We start from the raw sequence: 21,724 nt of genomic DNA, 5'->3' as shown, positions 1-21,724 counted from the left end.
GACAAACAAGTTGATCTTACAGGGGCTTCAACATTCTCGTTTAAAGTCAGCATTTCAAAAATTCTATGGCCATTATAACGATCTAATTTACCAATACTACCTGTCATTTGGTCAAATGCTGTCTGACGTGTTTTATACCAATTGTTATTAAAGACCCAGTTTTAAGTTAACACCCCCAGATTTTACCTGTTTGGTGATCAATGTTAAGCCGCCTGTCAATCGAACATCTAACAATAGATCTCAGGTGGAGTGACATCTGCAGAGACTGTGGTCTGTAGGTACCAAAGAGGGGTGCTTTGATAACAATAACAGCCAATAATTATTGGCATTGTTTAGATCTTGAAGCCCAATATACCATAGTTTTGATAGCATTGACCTGTCCCCAATTGAGGGGAGGTGTAGACTGTGTGTCAGCTCATAATACAAACGCTATGACCACAGAAACTCTGCAGACTGCCCTGAGTTATTTCATGTGTATATCAAAAGTATACATGGCACCCAGATCTTTTGGCCAGGTAAATAGTAATGGCCACAGATAAGCTTTACCCACATCCACTGATCCGTGAAGAAACCGTATGGTATTATTTTTGGTTCTTTAAGTCGTTCTTGGCACACTGATTTTGACTATAGATTACTCTGTTTACCTGATTAAGATATAGGGCTCATGGCGGGTGTGACTGGTTGACTTGGGATGCTTACTCCTCCAAGGCACTTGATTCACCTCTGGTGTCCAGGTTGCCCAACTCTCTATTTTGTATTGCTTATAGGAGTTATGAGATTGATTACCATTCATTATCTTCACCTCATTTCCTGCATCTTTTATGATCTGGTCTTTATTCATTTCACTTCCAGGGTGTCAAGTCCCTATTTATTCCTATATTTTCCTATAAACTTGAAGGTTTCTATATTTTCCCTGTAAGTCATGAAAAGCCCTATATATATCCAAAAAAATTACAGTCCTGTTTTCCAAAATGATGAAAAAGAAAAAAATCCAGGAGCTGATGCTAGATTGATATTTAATTAGATTGTTATGAAGAGAATAACTATGATTATTGTATAAGAACTATTGGATGGAAAACTGTCCACATCTGAAAGGATTTTGTCTTTGTTTATGTTTAATATTATTTCTTCTCCAGTAAGATACTATGCTTGCTAGATTTTTATGCAGAAACAATGAACTTTTATACAAATTCTTTAATAAAAACCCTATTTATTCCTACAAATCTACTGTAAAAATCCCTATATTTGTCCTATAAACTGCAAATTTTCCCCCCTATATCATCCTATGTTTTTTAGACCAAAAGTGGCTTGATGTACACCCTGCACTTCCCTTATTTTCACTGTATTTTTAACAACACATCTGTGGTACGCTTGTCAAAATAAACATCACTGTGTTGTTCGTTCAGTCACTGGTAGAGGTCTGTGTTGATGGAATCTATTGGTTAAATCTCTGAGAGGAGGATTATAATTAGTCCAAACCAGTTTCACTAAAAATCTCTTGAATCCAGAATTCATGGTCACCCGCTTCAATGTTTATTTTCTGTGCTGTGTTTACATGGTTCTGTATGGAATGTTCAGTGTATCAGTATTACGCTGCAATGTATACACCCCTTTCCTCAATGATACAATGATATTTATTTTTTACACGACAGATGTTTTAAACAATACACAATGTATATGAATATCACAGACAACAATCTCACTTCTAGTGATGTAAATTAGAATATGGAAAATTCTGACACACTAGAATAAGGATGGACAACAAAGAAGTTTGAATGTAAACTTTGCTTTTATTTTATCATTTATTTTTTATTCACTGCCATCTTAGATTTTTGCTGGTCACTTAATTATAGCATGTGACTGCTACTATTGATTTGACTTTATTGTTATTAGTGTTTCAAATGCGTTGCTTTTACTTATGATAAAAAAACAAAAACCATGCAATAATGTTTCAAAACTGTAACTATAAAGCACGTTTTGTTTCCAAGGCAACCATTATTCCTGTGATTTCCCAAAGATAAGATGATTTATGAGATATATTTAATGTTTGAACATTTTACTTATCATCATTGATTTTCACAACAATTCCTGTATATCAACTTGTGAGTCTTGTGGTATTTTCAATTTTTTTTTCATTTTACCCGTTCACCCAAATCATTGAAAATTCAAGTGATTCCTCTGAGTAAACAATTTGAATACTTAAAATTAATTTTTGCTATTGTTTCATGAAGAACTCGATCTGTACATGTGCTATAATTTAAGATACCCTTATTTAGATTTAAAGTTTGTTAGCTGATATTTATTCACAATATTCAAAATAATCCCAACCCTGCAGAATGTAATGGCTTCTTCTGGGATAGAGTTGGTATTTGTGAACTTATTTCTTATAGAGATGCAGCTATTCAATCAAATGGTACGTTGCCATGGCAACAAGTGAGAAATTTTGTGTGATATAAATATTTTAAAACAGTTTGGGGGTTATCTCGTTTTTACACTAAATACTTGGCATATTTTGATTTCGTCATTAAACACCCCTTGCCTGTCAGTGACTATTAGAAAGAGTTGTAACTTAAAAAGAAAATGTCACAAGATTTTGAATGACCTTGGATATTTATAAATGAATATACTTTATGAGCCTTGGTAGTTGATCTATGTAGAAATTTGCTGTCACAAGATCGAAGTGTACAGAAAATAAGAAAAACATGCTGCATGACCCTAGAAAACTATCTATTTATACTTTTCATGACAAACATCAACCTGAACTTCCAATTAGAATTGTCTTTTCACCTTGTATTATTCACACTTAGTGGATCATTTTCCATCATTTTTATACACATTCTGCAGTTTATAAAGAAGGTAGGATAAGGTCCATTCTGAGAAGTCATCATGAACAAAACTGTACATCATTATTTGTTAACCCTATCTCAAAATATAAAGTATCAGTTTTAACAATGCCACAAGGTCACAAAGTTAATGAAAATTCGAAATTCCCCATTTTTGACAATTTTTTTTTTTTTTTTTATAAATTTGAAGCAGATGTTATTGCTTCAGAAAATATACAGAACACACTTGCCTTCCTCTTCAACTTCAATACTTTGTATTTTGTGCACTTGTAAGATATGCACCTTTGGTATAAAAATTCTACATAGTCAAATGTGTGTTCTATGTTTTCCAAAGCAAAATGTATGTAAAATTCAAAATAGCAATTATTTTCTTCTGAAATCCTAACTTTGCTCAAATCCATGGCAGTCTTGTAGCTTAATTTAGACATTTGCATTCATGGACTGTTGTTATATGTATTTTCTTTACAAGGTTTCATAGTTAGTCTATTATGAAATTTATGTAAAGATGGGGGCCACATGGGGCCCTTAATTACCATACCTAAATGTCCTTATATAGTTTTAGTGAATGGTATATTTTGGGTCTAGAAGCTAGTGAGTAAGTCACTTATTTCCTATAGTAACTCAAATTGATGACATAATAATTATATTACATGCAGACAGAAATACAGATTCATGTAGTTTTAGTTGTATTGTAATGCAAAAACCAACAAATAGTTGTGTTTATAATAAGCATTTTCAGGATTTGTTACTTCATAGATTTATATATACATGTATATAATGATGATCTATTCTAAAATTACAATCTGTTTTTGTATATAAGGTACTAGAACTTTAAAATTTCTATATGTGTTGTAAATAATAGCTAGCTGTATTAATTATGTTATACCATATGATATGGGTTTTTCCAATTTTGATTTTTTGAAAATCAAAAAAGTTAATATTTTTTTCAAACTTAAGACAAAGTTCAAGTAAGAGCATGTTTTAATTTGGAGAATTGTAGGGAACAACAGGATGTGCAAACAGGATTTTGCTTCTTTAAATAAGTTGTTGGACAGTTTTCTGTTCTTTGGCACGTTTAATTCGAATTTCAGGATGCAATCTACTCATCAAAATGTCTGCACTCTGTGCAGTGTGCATCATATTTGAGTAATTACTGTGGTTGCAAAAAAAAAAAAACCCTCAAAAAACAAACTGTCATTCAAATTAAAGTATCCCCTGAATGCAAATGACTTCCCTTTTTTGGTATTTAGTTATGATATGTGCACTATGGTGTGGGTGCATATAAGCAGTTACATATAGTGGAATGCTCTGAAATTTGCATGATTACGGCAATCAATTCTGCTGAAACATGATTTTATCACCAATACCAAATTAAATCATTTCAAACTTCCATATATTCCGAAAATTAATCAATGTTTGTCGTTGTCCACAAGCGTTAACAATTGAAAATTTTTATTTTCTTCTTGAAAACTATACCATTCCAGGTATGAAGTATTTATGGGACAAGGGGGACATATTTTAGATAGTAAATTCCAGGACTCTTGCATCGCCAGGGCTTTTACTAAGGGGCAGGACAAGAACTGCCAAATATTGACTAATTTTCAAAAATCCTTTTCTCTAAAACTGCACACATAAGTAAAACTAAATGCAGTCATAAACAGCAGGAAAGCCTTTATCAAAATTGAAAATTCAATGATCCCCAAGGTAAGGGTTCTGATTTAAGGGCAGGGCCAACTTGGTATATATAGTGTATATATGTAAAACATTTAAATAATATCTTCTTTAATATTGAAAGTAAAAGGATATTTATAAGGAACAGCTAGGTAGCCCTTTACCAAAATTGTAAATTTCAGGTCCCCAGGGGTGATAGTTTTGTTTCCAGGATGGAGCCAAGACTATCATCACATTTATATTGTCTTTGTCATTTGATAGACTTCTTTAATTTTGCTGTTACATGTACTGTATAAAAACTAGGAAAAGCAGAAAGGGATGTATTTAAATTAGAAATTTCACCAACCCATGGAGGGTTCTGACTCTAGGATGAGTCCAAAATAGTCATATAGTGTGAATATAACATATATTATGTAAATTAAGTCTTTCATCAGCATGGGCTTTTGTGTTTTAAAAGGACTGATTCATGATTTTACCCTAATCAGCTGTGTTTGAAAGGTTTCACAAAGAATTAAGGTTATATACATCATGACAGAAGTTTAATATCATTTGTTGTGTATAAACAAAGATTGAAATATGTTTAATATATTAATTGTTTACAAAGTTTTCAAAAATGTATAGTTATTGATCTAAGTTGTGTTATAAATATAACATTTCAAGTATTATTTAGGTAAAATGTGTCATTTAAAAGTTAGAAATCACGAAAAATATAGATGTAATTTTCAATGTAGATCATGCTTATGATTGAGCTTTATTCTCGTGAATAAAATCAGTTTTATTGAATTCACGTACATGTAAAAATAGGCATTTAATCAAATTATTATCAATTTTAGTTAAGTGCTCTATGAACAATTTGTACTGAATGAATTAATTATAATTATTAGCCTTTTAAAGTTTTAAATTTCACACACACATATATGTACAGTATAAGAAAACAATATTTAGATTCATTGGGGATTGATTTATCCCATTTGTAATTTGAAAAGACATTTCAGTTAAATCTTTTAGGTTTTATTCTATAATTCATATAGGTTTCATAATTCATTCTATGTAATAACGTAAGAAATTGGAGCATTATTATACGGGTTCACAGCATTAGTATATTTTAAGCTTTTGTCAGAAAACTTTTCCACTAATTTTACTTCATACCACTTAATTGTAGGTAATTAAATGCAAATGTGCACAGATTTCTGCATTGAGTTTAAGAATAGATTTTGCAATTGTAATATACATCTAAAGCTGCTGAGGATTTTTATAAAGTATATCCATGACTATATCCATGCATCTTTATCTTTGACGTTTTTATTGATGGGCACACGCATTTACACGCACACATTCACGTAAACACACTAACTAACTAACTAACTATATGTATAAAGCTTGTCAATGACATTCAGTTTTGGAAAGCAAGGGGTGATAGTCTTGTGACTTGTTATTCTTAATGTTCATTCAAGGGGAACAATTCTGGGTCTTCTGAATTTTCTCTGTTAAATTTATGACCTTGCATCACTGTTTTATATAACTTAAGTAATTCATTGTGGCCAAGAAGGATATAAAAGAGAAGGAACAACCCATCTCTTGGTAGTTAGATCTGGTGTTCATTGAGGGAGTGTCTGGAGTAAGATTTAGATACAGTAAAGGACCATGTATGCTTTGAGGTATTGTAGATTGTGAATTAGAATTCCTTCTGTACATTTATTTTGTAATATTATTTTTGTAGCAGAGAAATGTTTCATACAGTTATACCTTTAATTTTTGTTAAATTTTAATTATAAATTATTGTTACTGTTTAGTTCTAAGATATTAAACAATAATTATTTTGAAATTCATATGGCATCATGCAAGGCATTGATAGATGTTGAAGACTTGTGGAATGGTGTAATAGAGAGATTATAGAGCTATATAACTTGTTTATTTGCTTTATTTTGAGTTGTGATGATTAGCTATTTATTGTTGTTTTTTTTCCCCCATCCTTTCTTTTCTCTCTTCACCCCACTTTTTTATTACTAAATTCAAAAGTTGTAATACAATTGGTGGTTAAAACATTCCTTAGAGATAATTAAGTTTAAATGAATACAAATGAAATGCAGAAATAATTGTAAAAGTATGAAAAATTGGAAAAGACAGTTGGTGTAATGTGGAGTTTGCTTATTCTCTACAGACATGTGACAAGGTTGTTGTGTGAGTGGGGTCATAAGAAAACGGCCTTGATCAGGATCACAAGACTTGCAGTATGATTAGAACTGTGTCTTAGTCATGTGAAACCTATTTAAATTTCATGTTTTACAATTTTACCTGTGCTGATCACAAATGGAATATAGTTGATCAAGACATTGTAATTATACAAGACTTCTAAGTAGAACTTGTCCGGTGAAATGTTTCTGTGAATTTAATGTTTTCCTTTACATTTTCAGAGAAGTTAAGAACAAGCTTTAGGTTGAATTTCTGCAGTTTTATTGACAAGATATGAATTTTACTTCGGTGTATTTTTAAACCATTATACCATTTGATCGTTGTTGTATCATATCAGGAGTAAACATTTTGATATCATTGTACTTTCAGAAACACAATGTCCACTGCTTTGAGGTGTCCATTTCTGTCCAGAATTCCAGTCAACCAGGTCAAGAAGACTGCCAATCAGCTGATGAACTATGCAGAGCGGTGTCCAGTGATGGTTCATGCCATGAATTACATGTCGTCTCCCGACATGAAGACTGTTACAGGTAATTTTAACATGGCAAAGATCAAGAAATACTGTGTCCATTATTCTCAAATATTTACCAACTCAATGATACATATGAAACTTCCACAAGAAAAACAAATATATGGGTTTAAAATGTAATACTGATTGAAATCATATCAGTTTCATGTCTTCAGCCTGATTAAACATTGTGTATTGCCTTTAAACAGCTGTTAGATGTAGACCTTTTTTTATAACTTTTTTGCGATCCTACCTACTGTTTTTTGCACTGTATTTTACTTATGCAACAATAAAATCAATAACTGATGATTTTATTTCACTGTTATAAAAATAGATCAATGTAAACAAATTGATAAATGACGGACATTCGGCAAAAAAGCAATTATCTGCATTCTGAGAGTGATCCACGTGTAAACAAAAGTGCTGATACACAGACAAGTGGGTCCTCGGGAGATTTCTGTGTGTCAGTAGAGTTTTGTTGTACTCTTGTATACAGAGCAGATCAGAAAATTACATCGCATTTATATAATCCGTCAGCATATCAAACTAAGTACTTATTAATAAAAAATTTTCAAAATAGCTAGTAGACCCTACAATTTCACCCTTTTTTGTCAGCAAAAAACATACATGTACATTCAGTCTCAGAAACTGCCATGACGTCACAAAGTGACCTAATTCATAGCGGTATAGATAAACGATCAGCTGTATATTTCTGAGCCGTAGTAGAATAGAAATAAAGTTCTTCTTTTCGTGGATGATGCTGGATAACCTCCTCAATCTCGGAATTGTTGTTTCAAATATAAAAGCCTCGCTAACGCCTCAGCTTTACATTTCAAAACAACATTTCTTGACTTTGGGTGTTGTCCTGTAACATTCAAGAAAACTCGTACTTTATTATGCGCCTCCCCTCAGGTTTTTGTACACACTGTGGCCTTGACATCTAACAACTGCATGGATTAGTGATTGATCTGCCAGTGCACGTTGTTTTTGTATTTAAAAATATTGTTAACTACAACGATATACCCAAAGAAGCCTTCTTTTCAACCCAATCTAAACTATAATCTCTTGTAAGATGTTATCTGATGAGAGTTTTCCAGACAATCCATGCACTATTGCATGTAAGATACATTTACAAATGGAAAGAACTTAAAATTGTCATAATTGATTGAATAATGTATCCTCACTGAAGGATGGTATGACTAAGAAAGATAGGCCTGTATATACAGAGAATAAGTACTGAATTTAAGTAGCCACTTGGACTTAAGTCTGGAATTTTACTAAATTAGACAGTAAATTAAATTTTTCTGAAAATAATGTTCATAAGAATCAGACATGTAAGAATTCAAAAAAAAAAATTTGCACCAAATATCATGAAAATTTAAATTATCAGAAAGAAAAATAACTGTTATATAGTACATATGTATTGTGTTATGTAAAAGTATTGTGAATTTCACACCATAGAGATCAGACTGTGGAGGTACAAGATTGCACAAAGTTTTACAGAGTATGTGATTAAAATTAAAGTTTAACGTTAGTGTATGTATGTGTTTTGATTTTAGATGAACCACTTGAAAAGCAATGTCCATTCTTTGCCAAGGAAGAGATGACTGTCAAGGATGTGAAAAACCATGTATCATCACTGAAGGATGGTATGACTAAGAAAGGTAGGCCTGTACATACACAGAATAAGTACTGAATTTAAGTAGAAACTAGGATGTCTGGGAATTACTCAAATTAAAAGAAAACTCAAACTTAAGTTTGAAGTTGTTTCAAGAAATCTAAGTCAGATTGCTGCAGAAAATGCTTTTGATTGTATTCAAACCCGCCCCCTGAATCTTTAGTCAGGTGCTCTGCCAATGGAGCTATCTAGCCACTGACGATCAAACCTGACTGATCGCCACAATATGAATGATACAAAAGTTTTAAGATACAAATCTTATATATCTTCTTAATGCTAAGGAGAATAAGGGAAACTTGGTCTCCATTATTTTGCAGAAACAGCAGACTCTGCCAACATGACTGTCACTAAAGCAAAGGAAGCAGAGGCCATTGCTGTCCCAAAATACCCATCAGGGATTACCGTGGAGAAAACTCTGGACTATATCAAGCAATGGGGCAAAGGAAATGAGAAAGGTAAAAAAACAAAACAAAAGTAGAGGGGGTGAAACCAGAGAGGAAAAGTACTAAAATGAAACTTCTCTAAACTGAGATAACATATCACTAAAAGTTCTTAAACTGGCCAACCCTCTAATCCAGCCATTACTCTCACTCTGACAGCCAGCTGGTTTAGAGAACTCTGTAGTAACTGGCAGGCATGGGGAGGAACTATTATGGATCATATATAGGCACTACTAGGTTGAAGGAATAGCAATAAGTATTTTGATATGTTGAAGGTGCTACTGTTAGATGAGCTCAGCTTTACATTATCAAACAGAACACACCCCTGACCTGTGCAATTTTAATTCGTTTGGAACACGACGATTAGTTACACAGTCAGTTTGGGACGTATTGTGTTTCTAAATTGTACCATTATTGAATCGTTTCACGTATTTCTGTCTTTTAAAACAGCAATTCAAGCACAACTCGTCTAACTTCGTTTAGGCCTTGAATTTTGGAATCATACCATTATTGCATTTTTGTATTCCTAAACAGTGATGCATTCAACTCTAATTTAGTGGTAAACTTGATTTAGCATACGACTTATCTTGTCGGGCTCACGGCGGGTATGACTGATAGGTAGGGAGCTCACTTCTCTTAGGCACCTTATCCCATCTCTGGTGCATCCATCCCGAGAAACAAATGGGCCATCCCTGGGACTTGTCGAATTGTTCATGTAGTTGGTCATATTAGTGTATTTATGTGTGTGTCTTTGTGTGTGCCTGTGTGAAAAATCCTTTAAAACATTCACTATAACAGGAAGTGGATGATTTCGCTAGAATTGTACATTATAAGTTTGTTCATTTAGCATTGATCAAGTTTGATTAAATCATTGTTCATACAATCTAATTAAAATTAGATGTTAGATTCGCGCTCACATACATAACTGCAAGTATGCAAGCTAGTGGATCTAATATCTAATTTTAATTAGAATGTTGTTCATTGTTCAAAATAGGACCATGCATTAAGAATGTTTGAAGAAATAAAATCATAAGAATATATGTAAGACAATGATGTTGATATAATAGTCTAAGAGCAATGTATTGCAAATTACTCGGTAATTTGAAAGCAATTTTGATTAATTATCTCTGAAACATGTACGTGTTACTATTAGAGATTGCTGTACTTGCTAATATTCAAATTAGAGATATTGGAAATACTAAGATGTATTTGTACACTAGATTTTGTCAAAGTAAGAACAGTTGATTTGTATTTTCCCTGTCTAGAAGTGAAAGCTGAAGAAGAAAAGCCAACTCTCAGAAATGATGGTATTGATTGATTTTCCTGACTGAATTTTTGTATGGTTTTCCTCTTTTAAGTGCCTTTGAATTTTACTTTAGTTGAGTTTCATTGTAGTTTGCTTTTTGTTTTTTGTTTTTTTGTTTAAATGTCTTTGTTTTCCCATTTTTGTTAAGAATAGATATAATAAGCTTGCTTGTGTTTTCTTTTCTTATGATGCGAAGTCCTCGAATTATTAAAAATCATTGAAATAAAAAAAAAGCATAGAGCAAAAGTTTAATCACAACCCAATATATTTTTTTAAGTATCATAATCATAATTATTTGTAGCAAGGAAATTACAGATATTTTAAAAAATGTGAAAATTAAGTATTCAAAACAAAATGTTAAAAGAACAGTTTGATGTTTTTAAAGAAAAGAAATAAAGGATTCTCACTATTGATGCATCAAAAAGCATGTTTTTTGTTTTGTGTTTGTATGTATAACTAGCATCCTGAAGAACTAAATCTCATAGCAGCGAGCATGAACATATATATAGATATACAATGTATATCCAAATGTGAAAAATTGGCTGTGTCTGGTAATCAATAAGTAAAAATTAAATAAAATATCTTTCATATATATATATATATATTGTATATTGTGTGTGGTGTGTGTGTGAATTTTGTATAATAAGCCTAAAAGTGCAGTAAGTGTGTTTATGATTAAGTGTAGATATACGCTTGGTGCAGTTGATAGGCTTTTTTCATAACAAAAATTCTGTGCTTTATATATTTTTTGCAGAAGTAAGGATTACTATAATTTCACTATTAGATATGTGTAAAAAAGATCACTCTTCATCTACTTTATAATCTTTATATGCCATCAAATTTGGTAAACTTATTCATTGTATTACCGACAATCATGCTATTGACAACTGCCATTTTGATTGTTGAACATGTAAAATTAGGCGACAATTGAACAATAGGTTCCTAGATTGATTTGAAAAGGTTAGAAATAGTCAGACAAAAAATTTATATGATTGAGGGTATGAAACAGTGTCAATCAGGTGATCGTAAACACACATTTTTTGTTTTGGCCTTGACATTTAGTGCTAACTTTTGTAAGTTTTACATGTATGTTTACAAGAAAAGAAGGGAAGCACAACAATTTTGCTTAAGTTGAAAAATTATTTGATACAAGATGTACTTGCCTCTATTAACACAGTTGCAAATATTACAAGATTTGTGAGTAAATTTTATTATGGTGCCATTTGTTAGTTTAGAAACATCATTTAGCTGGGTTTTTTTTTCTATTTGCAGCTCAACCCACAATGTTTAATTATGAAGCGTTCTTTGCTGGGGAGATCGACAAGAAGAAGAGTGACCACACCTATCGTGTCTTTAAGAATGTGATGCGTCGCGGGAAGGAGTTTCCATACGCCGAGGACCACTCAAGCGGAAAGAAGAAGGAAATCACCGTGTGGTGTAGTAACGACTACCTCGGAATGAGCTGGCACCCAAAGGTCATCAATGCAGTCAGGTTAGGACAGCTGAGCTTATTGTGTTGGTGAGAGTGGGAGGCAAGTGTTGGCGATGTTACAGTAATTTAGAATTGGTTTATGTTCTGAACCTGGAGAATATTTCAAAGAAAATCCAGGCCCCACCGTCATAAAACTTGACGACGGTTCCTGGAGTTTTCCATTGAAACTAATGCTCACAAAGAGTATCTCCCTATTAATGGGAATGTTTCTGTTGGTCTATAGATACTGACTGACTCAGGGGTTTGATTAAATGTTGGTCTTTTTTCTTGCAGTGAAGCTCTGAAGAAGCATGGAGCTGGTGCAGGTGGTACACGTAATATCTCGGGGAATTCTCCACTCCACGAGGGTCTCGAGACAGAGATAGCATCACTGCACCAGAAAGAGGCGGCTCTAGTGTTTACTTCCTGTTACGTGGCTAATGATACATCTCTGTACACGCTAGGAAAAGCTATCCCAGGTACAGTAGGGAAAAACTAAGGACATTTTGGAGTTTTTAAAGATATTTTATATTTTGAATATATTTGCAAAAAGAAATTGATTTGCTTTTCCATCCATTTAAATAGTAACAGTCAATCTTATGTCTTATGTGTATTGGATCTTCAAACTTATCATTATTTCATCCCCGGCCAATCTTTTTAGTACACATAGTTCAGAAACTTACAGCATATGATATTCCATGTTTAATTTCCAGTCTTTTTATTTTAAGGTGTTCATATGTTTTCTGATGCTGGGAATCATGCTTCCCTGATACAGGGGATCAGGAATAGTGGAGTCCCTAAGCATATATTCCGACACAATGACCCATTACATCTGGAAGAGCAACTCAGAAAAATCGACAGCAGTGTCCCAAAGATTGTCATTTTTGAAACAGTGCATTCAATGACAGGTAATCTTGTGAAATAAGTAGAGCTTCAATCTGTGCATAAAATGTTCTTGTTAATTTTCAATTTGAACAAATATCTGCTTGGACAGCTTTTTATATGCCTGTCTAAGATGATGATGGGAGGTATTAAGGTGGGAGGTATTAAGGTGGGAAGTATTAAGGTGGGAGGTATTATGATGGGGGGGGGGGGGTATTAAGGTGGGAGGTACTATGGTGGGGGTATGATGATGGGAGGTACTATGGTGGGGGTATGATGATGGGAGGTATTAAGGTGGGAGGTACTATGGTGGGGGTATGATGATGGGAGGTATTAAGGTGGGAGGTATTATGGTGGGGGTATGATGATGGGAGGTATTAAGGTGGGAGGTACTATGGTGGGGGTATGATGATGGGAGGTATTAAGGTGGGAGGTATTATGGTGGGGGTATGATGATGGGAGGTATTAAGGTGGGAGGTATTATGGTGGGGGTATGATGGTGGGAGGTATGATGGGAGGTATTATGACAAATCTTGTTATATCCGAGTAATGAAGTAAACTAGTAAATAAATTGCAATGAATTCAAAGGAAAAATGTTTTCATTTCCTTTATCTATAAGATATTTCATTGTGTATGTATATATATATATAATACAATGACTACGCAGATCCTATATTCATGACATTGATTGTGTCTAAGTATCTGAAATAACCCATATTGGAGATACTGATATTCACATGTATCGTGAATTATTTTGTACTCTTTGTTAAATCTTTTATGCTGAAAAGTGTATACTTTAATTTTTTGTAACACTTACAGAGCCAATTAAGACCCTAAGTTAACCTTGTCCTTTGTACGGTTTAAATCTACAATGAAAAAGTGATTAAAATTGTATTTTAATGTTCAAAGCACTACAGAATATACAATATGGAATTGTGTGCATTTTTTGATTCACGTATTTAAGAAGTAATTTATATCTAGATGGTTGTATTATGGAGGTATTGAAGTTATGAGCAATTTAATTTGTATAAACAACAAAACTGACTCTACAAAAACGTAAAGCAAACTTCTGTATAGGATATATAAATATGAACCAGAAAAGGATAATTGAAAAAAATATTGGTGAGTGTGAATATAAGATAGGACATGTACCTGGTATATAATTTGTCAAATTCTGTAAAAGTATGATTTAAATCTTCTAAAGGAATAGCCTATTTGATAAGATGAGACTAATATTTGGGTACATTTATTGGCTGTACAGGTGATGTATGCCCTTTGAATGAGATGTGTGATGTGGCCCACAAGTATGGTGCTCTGACGTTTGTTGATGAGGTCCACGCTGTGGGATTGTATGGTAAACACGGTGCAGGAGTCGGTGAGCGAGACGGGTGCATGGACAAGATAGACATCATAACGGGAACTCTAGGTAGGATTTCACTGAAGTCTTAAATCAATATGTTTATACTCTTCTTTATTGCCGAAGATTAATTTGAGTTGAAGAATGATACAGTCTATATTGAATGGGTATGAGGGCAAGTTTATATATATTGCTCGAATTCAACATTCAATTAGTTGTGAATGTAATCATGTTACGGCCAAAGACTACACCTGAGCTGTCATACCAAATACCTCAACATAAATCCCTCACATATGGTTTTATTGTGCAGAAATGCTACTGGAATGGGCTTTTATGAAATTCACAGAGGCATTTTCAAGATTTGCAAATTTGATTGTCATTAGAAAAAAAAATTGACTTATGAAATGTTTAAAAGAATGATTTTTGTGTCACGGCAGCATTGCAAGCTCTCATTGGAAGTTCCTTCATACCATACTTTCACTCAGACACGGTAGATTCCTAAAGATGCACACGGAAGTTATTATTGCATAATTGAACAAAAAGTACAACTTACAAAATAAAATACAGTCAAACCCTGTTATCTCAAACTCCATGGGACAAAGAAAAAACTTAGAGATATCCAAGAATTCGAGATAACGAGGGTGAAATACTTAAAAGATTAAGTGGTTGGGACTTCTGAATTATTTTGACATGTCCCTGGTGTTCGAGATACTGAAGTTCAACTGTACTAGCTTTTCATTTAATTTGCTGAAATACATATAAAAACTTTTGATTAACAGTCCACACACAAATTGATGTTGTTGTGATTTGACGTGAATGAGTCATTTTATGATAGTAAGTACTTGATGTGTAAAATAAGGAATCTATACAGTTAAACAAGTAAACAGTAAGTTAGTATACTCCATCTATAGGTGCTGTACTATTAGAACCTAACTTTTAAGTTAGTATACGCCATCTATAGGTGCTGTACTAGTAGAACCTAACTTTTAAGTTAGTATACGCCATCTATAGGTGCTGTACTATTAGAACCTAACTTTTCAAGGGTTTTAACATAAGATTTGTCATTGATAGGGAAGGCCTTTGGTAATGTGGGTGGCTATATTGCCAGCTCTGCTCGTACCGTGGACATGATCAGGAGTTACGGGTCAGGCTTCATCTTTACCACAAGTCTACCTCCCACCACTCTGTCAGGGGCTTTCGCTTCTATACAGGTAACTCATCTAACATACTATCACATTGTAACATGTAGAGATGAAGAAGAGTTTATCTGTCATCTGTCTAGTTTTCTGTCATTTTAAGGTCACTAAGTGACCTGTCGCTATCTTTTCACTTGGAACTCCTCCTGTGGCTTGTACCTTTGTGTGAAGTGTAGAGGATCATCCGAGGATTGCCGATTGTATACTCCACTTAAGACAACTCATTCTTAGAAACATTCATGAATTTATCTACATTGTGTCACTTCATAGTACAACTTAACAAAGCGAAATCAAGAAATTATTTTGCATGTGATAAAAATATGGATGCACACACGTCTAATATTTACTAGCCCGATCATTGGGGACTTTTGATAATTATTTATATATTAACTAGCCCCAAGGGATGCTCTTGGCAAGGCACTACCCCAGATCCATAATTTACTGGCCTCAGACTATCTAGCCACCAATTATTTCAAGCCCCAAAGCCTCTACTGAAATTGAGAAATTCATGACTCCTGGGTCAAATGTTCAGGCCCAAGGGCAAGGTTAAATGGATCGTACTGTGAAAATGCTCAACTTGTTATTTTTCACCAGTACGTCTGTCAGTTAGTCAGTCCTGTTTTTGTCAGTGCAATTCCTCTAAACTGCTCAACAGAATTTCATGAAACTATTAGGTAATTAAGGACTCACTGTATATACATGTATGTGCATACTCGTAGTAAATTTTTATAATTTTTTTTTCCTGGGAGTTATGCCCCTTTTGACCTCCATCAGTCCTGTTCTTGTCAGCGCAACTCCTCCAAAATCGCTCAACAGAATTGCCAAAACTGAAATTTCTGGTCCCTGGGTTTAGAGTTAAAGCTATATGAATCAATATGTGCCAAAAACCCCACTGAATTTCAAGAATTTTCTAGCTTCTGTACTCCTGAACATACAGCAAGCAAATGAATTTGATAGCAATAGCTCCTGAAAAAAGGATATTATAATAAATAGGAATCACCATGTCTGTCCACATGTTTATCTTCTGTCCTTCCCTCCCAATTTGCATGTAGGGGACAATGTTATACATGAACATGTAATAAAGGGAGCATAGAAGCTTGTCCTATGATCTGTAATAATTGATCACAAAATCTGAAGCCCATTCCATTCTTTGGGTTTGAAAGTTACACTCATTGTGACATCAGAATGCAATACTTCCTTTGTGTGTTTGATACTCAGGTGACCTTTAAGGCCCATAAACCTCTTGTTTTGGATTGTTAAGGTGAAGAATTATTTTCCTTGTTCTCAGATATTAATGGTGTGTGATTTCTGACTTCAGGTTTTGCGCGGTGAAGAGGGTATTTACCTGAGGGAGCGCCATCAGAGGAATGTTAGGTATCTGCGAGACAACCTGATTGAAGCTGGTGTGCCCGCCCTACACTGTCCAAGTCATATCATTCCTATTCATGTAAGGATATAATTCATCTTGAAGTGCTTGAGAATTATTTATCAGTCAATCTTTAATGTTTGAATCGCAGATAAAGCTGCCATATCATCTAATCAATTACATCTGTTTTTGATCAAATTGTAATTCAGATATTTGTAAATAAATTTTAATGAAGTGCAAATGTTTTTATGTAAGAAATGCATCCAGGAATTAAAATTATTCCTCTCAATTAAGTAGCCAAACAGGCTACCAACCCTTCAAATTTCACTAGTCCTTATTGATATTTACTAGTCCTAATAAAAGAGCACCATTTGGAGGTACATGTATAACAGGAAGTGTAAATGTAGAAACCCAAACATGCCATTTAAGATTCTGTAATTTATTAACTTGTCAGGTCATGTAGATATCTGCATCATTGTAATTTTAAATCATTTTACTCATAAATAAATAAACATAAGAAACAAAAACTGTGATTTTGATGAGAAAATATGTTTATTGTTGACATTGTAACTAGAAAGACTGAGGAAATTCTGGTCACCAAAGGGTCAGCTCTCATCCACACCAGTATTTAGTCACCTTGGACAAGTGGACAATCATTAATTTTAATCCCTGGCATTGAATACTGTAAAAAAGAGATGATGCGAGTCAGTATACTTTGTTTCTGTATTAGAATGTTTTCTTCTTAGGTTGGAGATGCTGCCTTGTGCACTCATCTTTCCTCAGAGCTCATGAATAAACATGACATCTATGTACAAGCCATCAATTACCCAACTGTGGCCCGTGGCAATGAGCGCCTCCGTGTGGCCCCCACTCCACACCACACTAAGGCCATGATGGATTACTTTGTGGCATCAGTGGTCAATGTCTGGAAGGAGAATGGTCTGGAACTAAACAGGGAGCGGTCAGTTTGCCCCGAGGAGTGTGAGGTGTGCCAGAAACCACTTGGGATTGAGATCCTGCAGGCTGCAGAGAAAGTGTGTGGTCGCTCCAACTGTACTTATGCCTCCCTCCAAGACAACATTGCTGTGGCTATGGCTTAAACAGGATTAACTTAAAAATCTGTTTGAGATTTTAAAATGACTTTGACAATATATCTCAATGTCATGATGATTCAAAATTGATCATTTGTGATTCTTATTTAATTGTTGTAAACTCAAATGAGTATTTTGTTTTTATCATTAAAACTGTTATTGCACTGCAAATATAACTTCTGTAGGCTGTACTTTCATGTTATTTGTAGTTTTTCCCCAAACTGTATAGTGTTATGGATGCTCTATGGTAATTGTTATGTTTTATTAAATTGACATCAACTGAAAGTCCAATCTGTACTAAGGCTTTATTTCAGATACAGCTGATTGATCATATTTCAAAGTGGATGATTCAGGTAGAAAAGGAAATGAAAATCATCTCCTCAAAGTATATTATAGATTTAGGAATAAAAAAAACCAAACAAGATTCTTGACTGGAGAAGCATTTGAATTTTATGACCACTTATAGAGAAATTGACAGTATGATATATGAAAGACCATTGAAAAAAAAAAAGAACTCCGTTTCATAAATGCTTGCTTCTTTTAAACAACATACTGTTAATACTTTTGAAGAATTGAAAATAAATTTAATAACTTACATGTGCTGGATTCAAATTTTTTTTCAAAAGCATTAATTAATAGTTTATAATTCCTGTTACTGAAGTAATATCATAAATAGTTACATGATTGATAAAGCAATTGACAGACCCATCTATAGTAAGTAGTGAGGGAGTGATTAATAATCAATAGTTAAGGCAATGGACAGACCTAAATACAGCAATTAGTGGGCAGGTGAAAAACCCCATGATTGATAGAGCAATAAGCATACCTAAAGTCCTACCTGTATTATAATGGCCGGATAGGTGATGTACCCCATCAACATTTGTCATTCATATTTTACTGAGCATCTGTTAATATCAAAGGCTTGGAAAACAAGATTTGATTTGTTATATTTATACATCTATAGATTCTAATTGTTACAATTTTCTTCTATTTTGACGTGTTTCATGTTATGTGCAAAAATCTCTTTAATTATATTTATGAATCATCAATATATATATATTTTATTGAATAAATTCAGATTAGGTGCATATATTTTTTTCTCTTAAAGGTGATGGTATTTTTGAGAATCAGGTTATAATTGATTAATAACACAATTATATGTCCTAGTTTTGTTTAGTATGTACCAACTATTTTAATTTTGTGATTTACCTGTGAACAGAATTTTGATTTGTGGCATACTAAACTAAATCATGTACTCGTACAATTTATAAGATGTTAATATTTGTATGTTATTTGTTTTGAAATGTTTCCAAGAATCCACTGCCAAATATTTTGACCAAATTTCTGCCAATGGAATAACTAAACTGAATATGTAAACATGATCTCTGAAATAAAATTAAAGTCGGTCCACTGTTGAGGTTTGTTATGTTTAATTGTTTGGTGACATTGAAAGTTACTTTTTCTTCACGTTTTTAGATCACCTGAGTCACTCAGGTGACCTACTGCAATTAATCTTCATCCGTTATGCATTAACAATTGAACATTTCTAACTCCTTCTTGATATCTCTTCAAACTTGGTATGAAGCATCTTTGGAAAAGAGGGACATCAACTGTAAATTGTAAAACAGACTTCTGCACCCCCATGGTCTTGCATATATTTAAAGGTTGGGGCAAAAACTGCCAAAAATTTACCAATTTTAAAAAGTCTTCTTCTCTACAACTGCACATCTGTAAGAAAAACTAAACGCATATATAGTCATGTAGAGAAAGAAGGCCTCTACCAGAATTATGAATTTCATGGGACAAGTTCTGACTCCAGGGTGGGGCCAAACTTGGAATATAGTGTTTATGTGTAAATCTTCTTTAATGCTTTTGATATTAAATGGATATTTAAATGGAGCAGTTAGCCCTTTACAAAAATACTAACTTTCATGTTCTCAGGGGTAGGGGTTTGGTATTAGTGGGGCCAAACTGGTCATGGTGTTTAAATGTCTATCATTTGAAAGACTTCTTTAATTTTGCTGGTACATGTAGTATATACACCGTAAAAATTAAATACATATTGAGGAGAAGCAGAAAGGGATGTACCAAAATTGTGAATTTCGCAATGTAATTTGTTTTCTGCAATTTCATTGGTTAAGAGGTGTAGTCCTGGCTTATCAGAATAAGCGTTTATTTTTAGTAACTCATCGGGTATAGTCGGCCCTATATATAAGGAGCTGCATCAGGAGATTTACTCACTCTTCTGGGATCAAGAACTCTATGCTCTTTTCTTTTAACTTACTTTTTAGCTCTCCGGGACGACTGTCCAGAGACCTATTGTCACGACCCTGGTGTTGGCATTTGTGTCACATTTTAAGGAAAAAACTTAAACCTGGGCTATATCTTTTGAACCAAGGGGTTACAGTGTTTGAACTTTACCATAGACTGAGTCTATGTCAAATGATACTGGTCTATGCCAATTGTAATTGAGATAGACCAAATTGTCTATGCCGATTTTCTAGATTTAAAGCAATAAAGTTATTCCAAATGACCCTGCATGGTCAGTCGAAATATGCTTTCTAAGTACATTAGAAGTACATGTAAATGAATATGTTTTGAATTTGTGTTATTTTTTTCTAATGTTGCTGTCTATGCCAATTTGATGAGGTCTATGTCATCTTGTTTTGGCATAGACCTGTGGTCTACACCAAGTTTTAAACCAATTTCAAACACTGGGGATAGGGTTTTGATATTTCACATGATGCTTCATGAAGAGGCCTTTGTTTTGGTACCAAGACTTTTGACCTAATGACGTTTTAATACTGTGGACTTTGTCCTACTTTTAAAAAACTAATCTGGGATGTGTCTTTTAAACCAAGGGGGATAGGGTTTTGATATTTCACATATTGATTCCTCATGAAGAGACCTTTGTTGTGGTACCATGACTTTTGACCTAGTGATGTTCACCTTGGACTTTGACCCATTTTTTAAAAACTTTAACCTGGGCTATATCTTTTGAACCAAGGGAAGTAGGGTTTTGATATTTCATATATAGATGTCTCATAAAGAGACCATTGTTTTTACCAAGACTTTTGACTTAGTGACCTTGGACTGTGACCCACTATTCAAAAACCTTAACCGGGCAATATCTTTTGAACCAAGGGAATAGGGTTTTGATATTTCACATTTAGATACCTTTTGAAGAGACCTTTGTTGTGGTACCAAGACTTTTTACCTTGTGACCTTGGACTTTGACCTAGTTTTTAAAAAACTTTAACCTGGGCTATATCTTTTTAATCAATAGGGATAGGCTTTGATATTTTACATATAGATGCCCCATGAAGAAACCTTTGTTTTGGTAGAAGACATTTGACCTAATGACCTTTGCCTTGAACTTTGACATAATGTTCAAAAACTTTAACACTGGTTATATCTTTTGAACGAAGGTTGATAGGGCTTTGATGTTTCAAATATAGATGCCTCATAAGAAGACATTTCTTTTGTTACCAGAACTCTTGACCTTGGACTTTGACCTACTTTTCAAAAACATTAACCTTGGCTATATCTTTTGAACCAAGGAGATATGGATTTGATATTTCATATTTAGATGCCTCAAGACCAGGCCTTAGATATGGTATCAAAACTTTTGACCTAGTAACCTTGGACTTTGACCTATTTTTCAAAAACTTTAACCTTTTGAACGATAGGTCAAGTAGAGTCATGCTTCCCGGTGAGATGTG

At 33.7% G+C, this 21,724-nt stretch overlaps 1 protein-coding gene across 6 annotated transcripts in view; it reads left to right on the top strand.

Annotated features, from left to right (window-relative positions):
* Positions 1–19,417, top strand: part of LOC125655625 (5-aminolevulinate synthase, erythroid-specific, mitochondrial-like) — a 29,233-nt gene extending 9,816 nt beyond the window's left edge. For 3 of the 6 annotated variants that reach the window (XM_048885980.2, XM_048885982.2, XM_048885981.2), the window contains 11 exons: positions 7,077–7,237; positions 8,775–8,879; positions 9,211–9,348; positions 10,599–10,640; positions 11,912–12,131; positions 12,405–12,589; positions 12,839–13,018; positions 14,254–14,418; positions 15,421–15,560; positions 16,864–16,992; positions 17,658–19,417. In XM_048885980.2, the coding sequence (XP_048741937.1) occupies positions 7,084–7,237; positions 8,775–8,879; positions 9,211–9,348; positions 10,599–10,640; positions 11,912–12,131; positions 12,405–12,589; positions 12,839–13,018; positions 14,254–14,418; positions 15,421–15,560; positions 16,864–16,992; positions 17,658–18,011 (1,812 nt within the window). In that variant the 5' untranslated portion in view covers positions 7,077–7,083 and the 3' untranslated portion in view covers positions 18,012–19,417. Of the gene's footprint in view, positions 1–6,073; positions 6,173–7,076; positions 7,238–8,774; positions 8,880–9,210; positions 9,349–10,598; positions 10,641–11,911; positions 12,132–12,404; positions 12,590–12,838; positions 13,019–14,253; positions 14,419–15,420; positions 15,561–16,863; positions 16,993–17,657 lie in introns of those variants that run through there. The other 3 variants (XM_048885979.2, XM_048885983.2, XM_056144772.1) reach the window with 3 other exon arrangements.
* Positions 19,418–21,724: the final 2,307 nt, after the last annotated feature.

Source organism: Ostrea edulis, chromosome 7, assembly GCF_947568905.1.
Source record: "Ostrea edulis chromosome 7, xbOstEdul1.1, whole genome shotgun sequence".
NCBI classification, from domain to species: Eukaryota; Metazoa; Mollusca; class Bivalvia; order Ostreida; family Ostreidae; genus Ostrea; species Ostrea edulis.
Note: the sequence above shows the minus strand (reverse complement) of the source record. Positions and strands in the feature narration are given on the sequence as shown.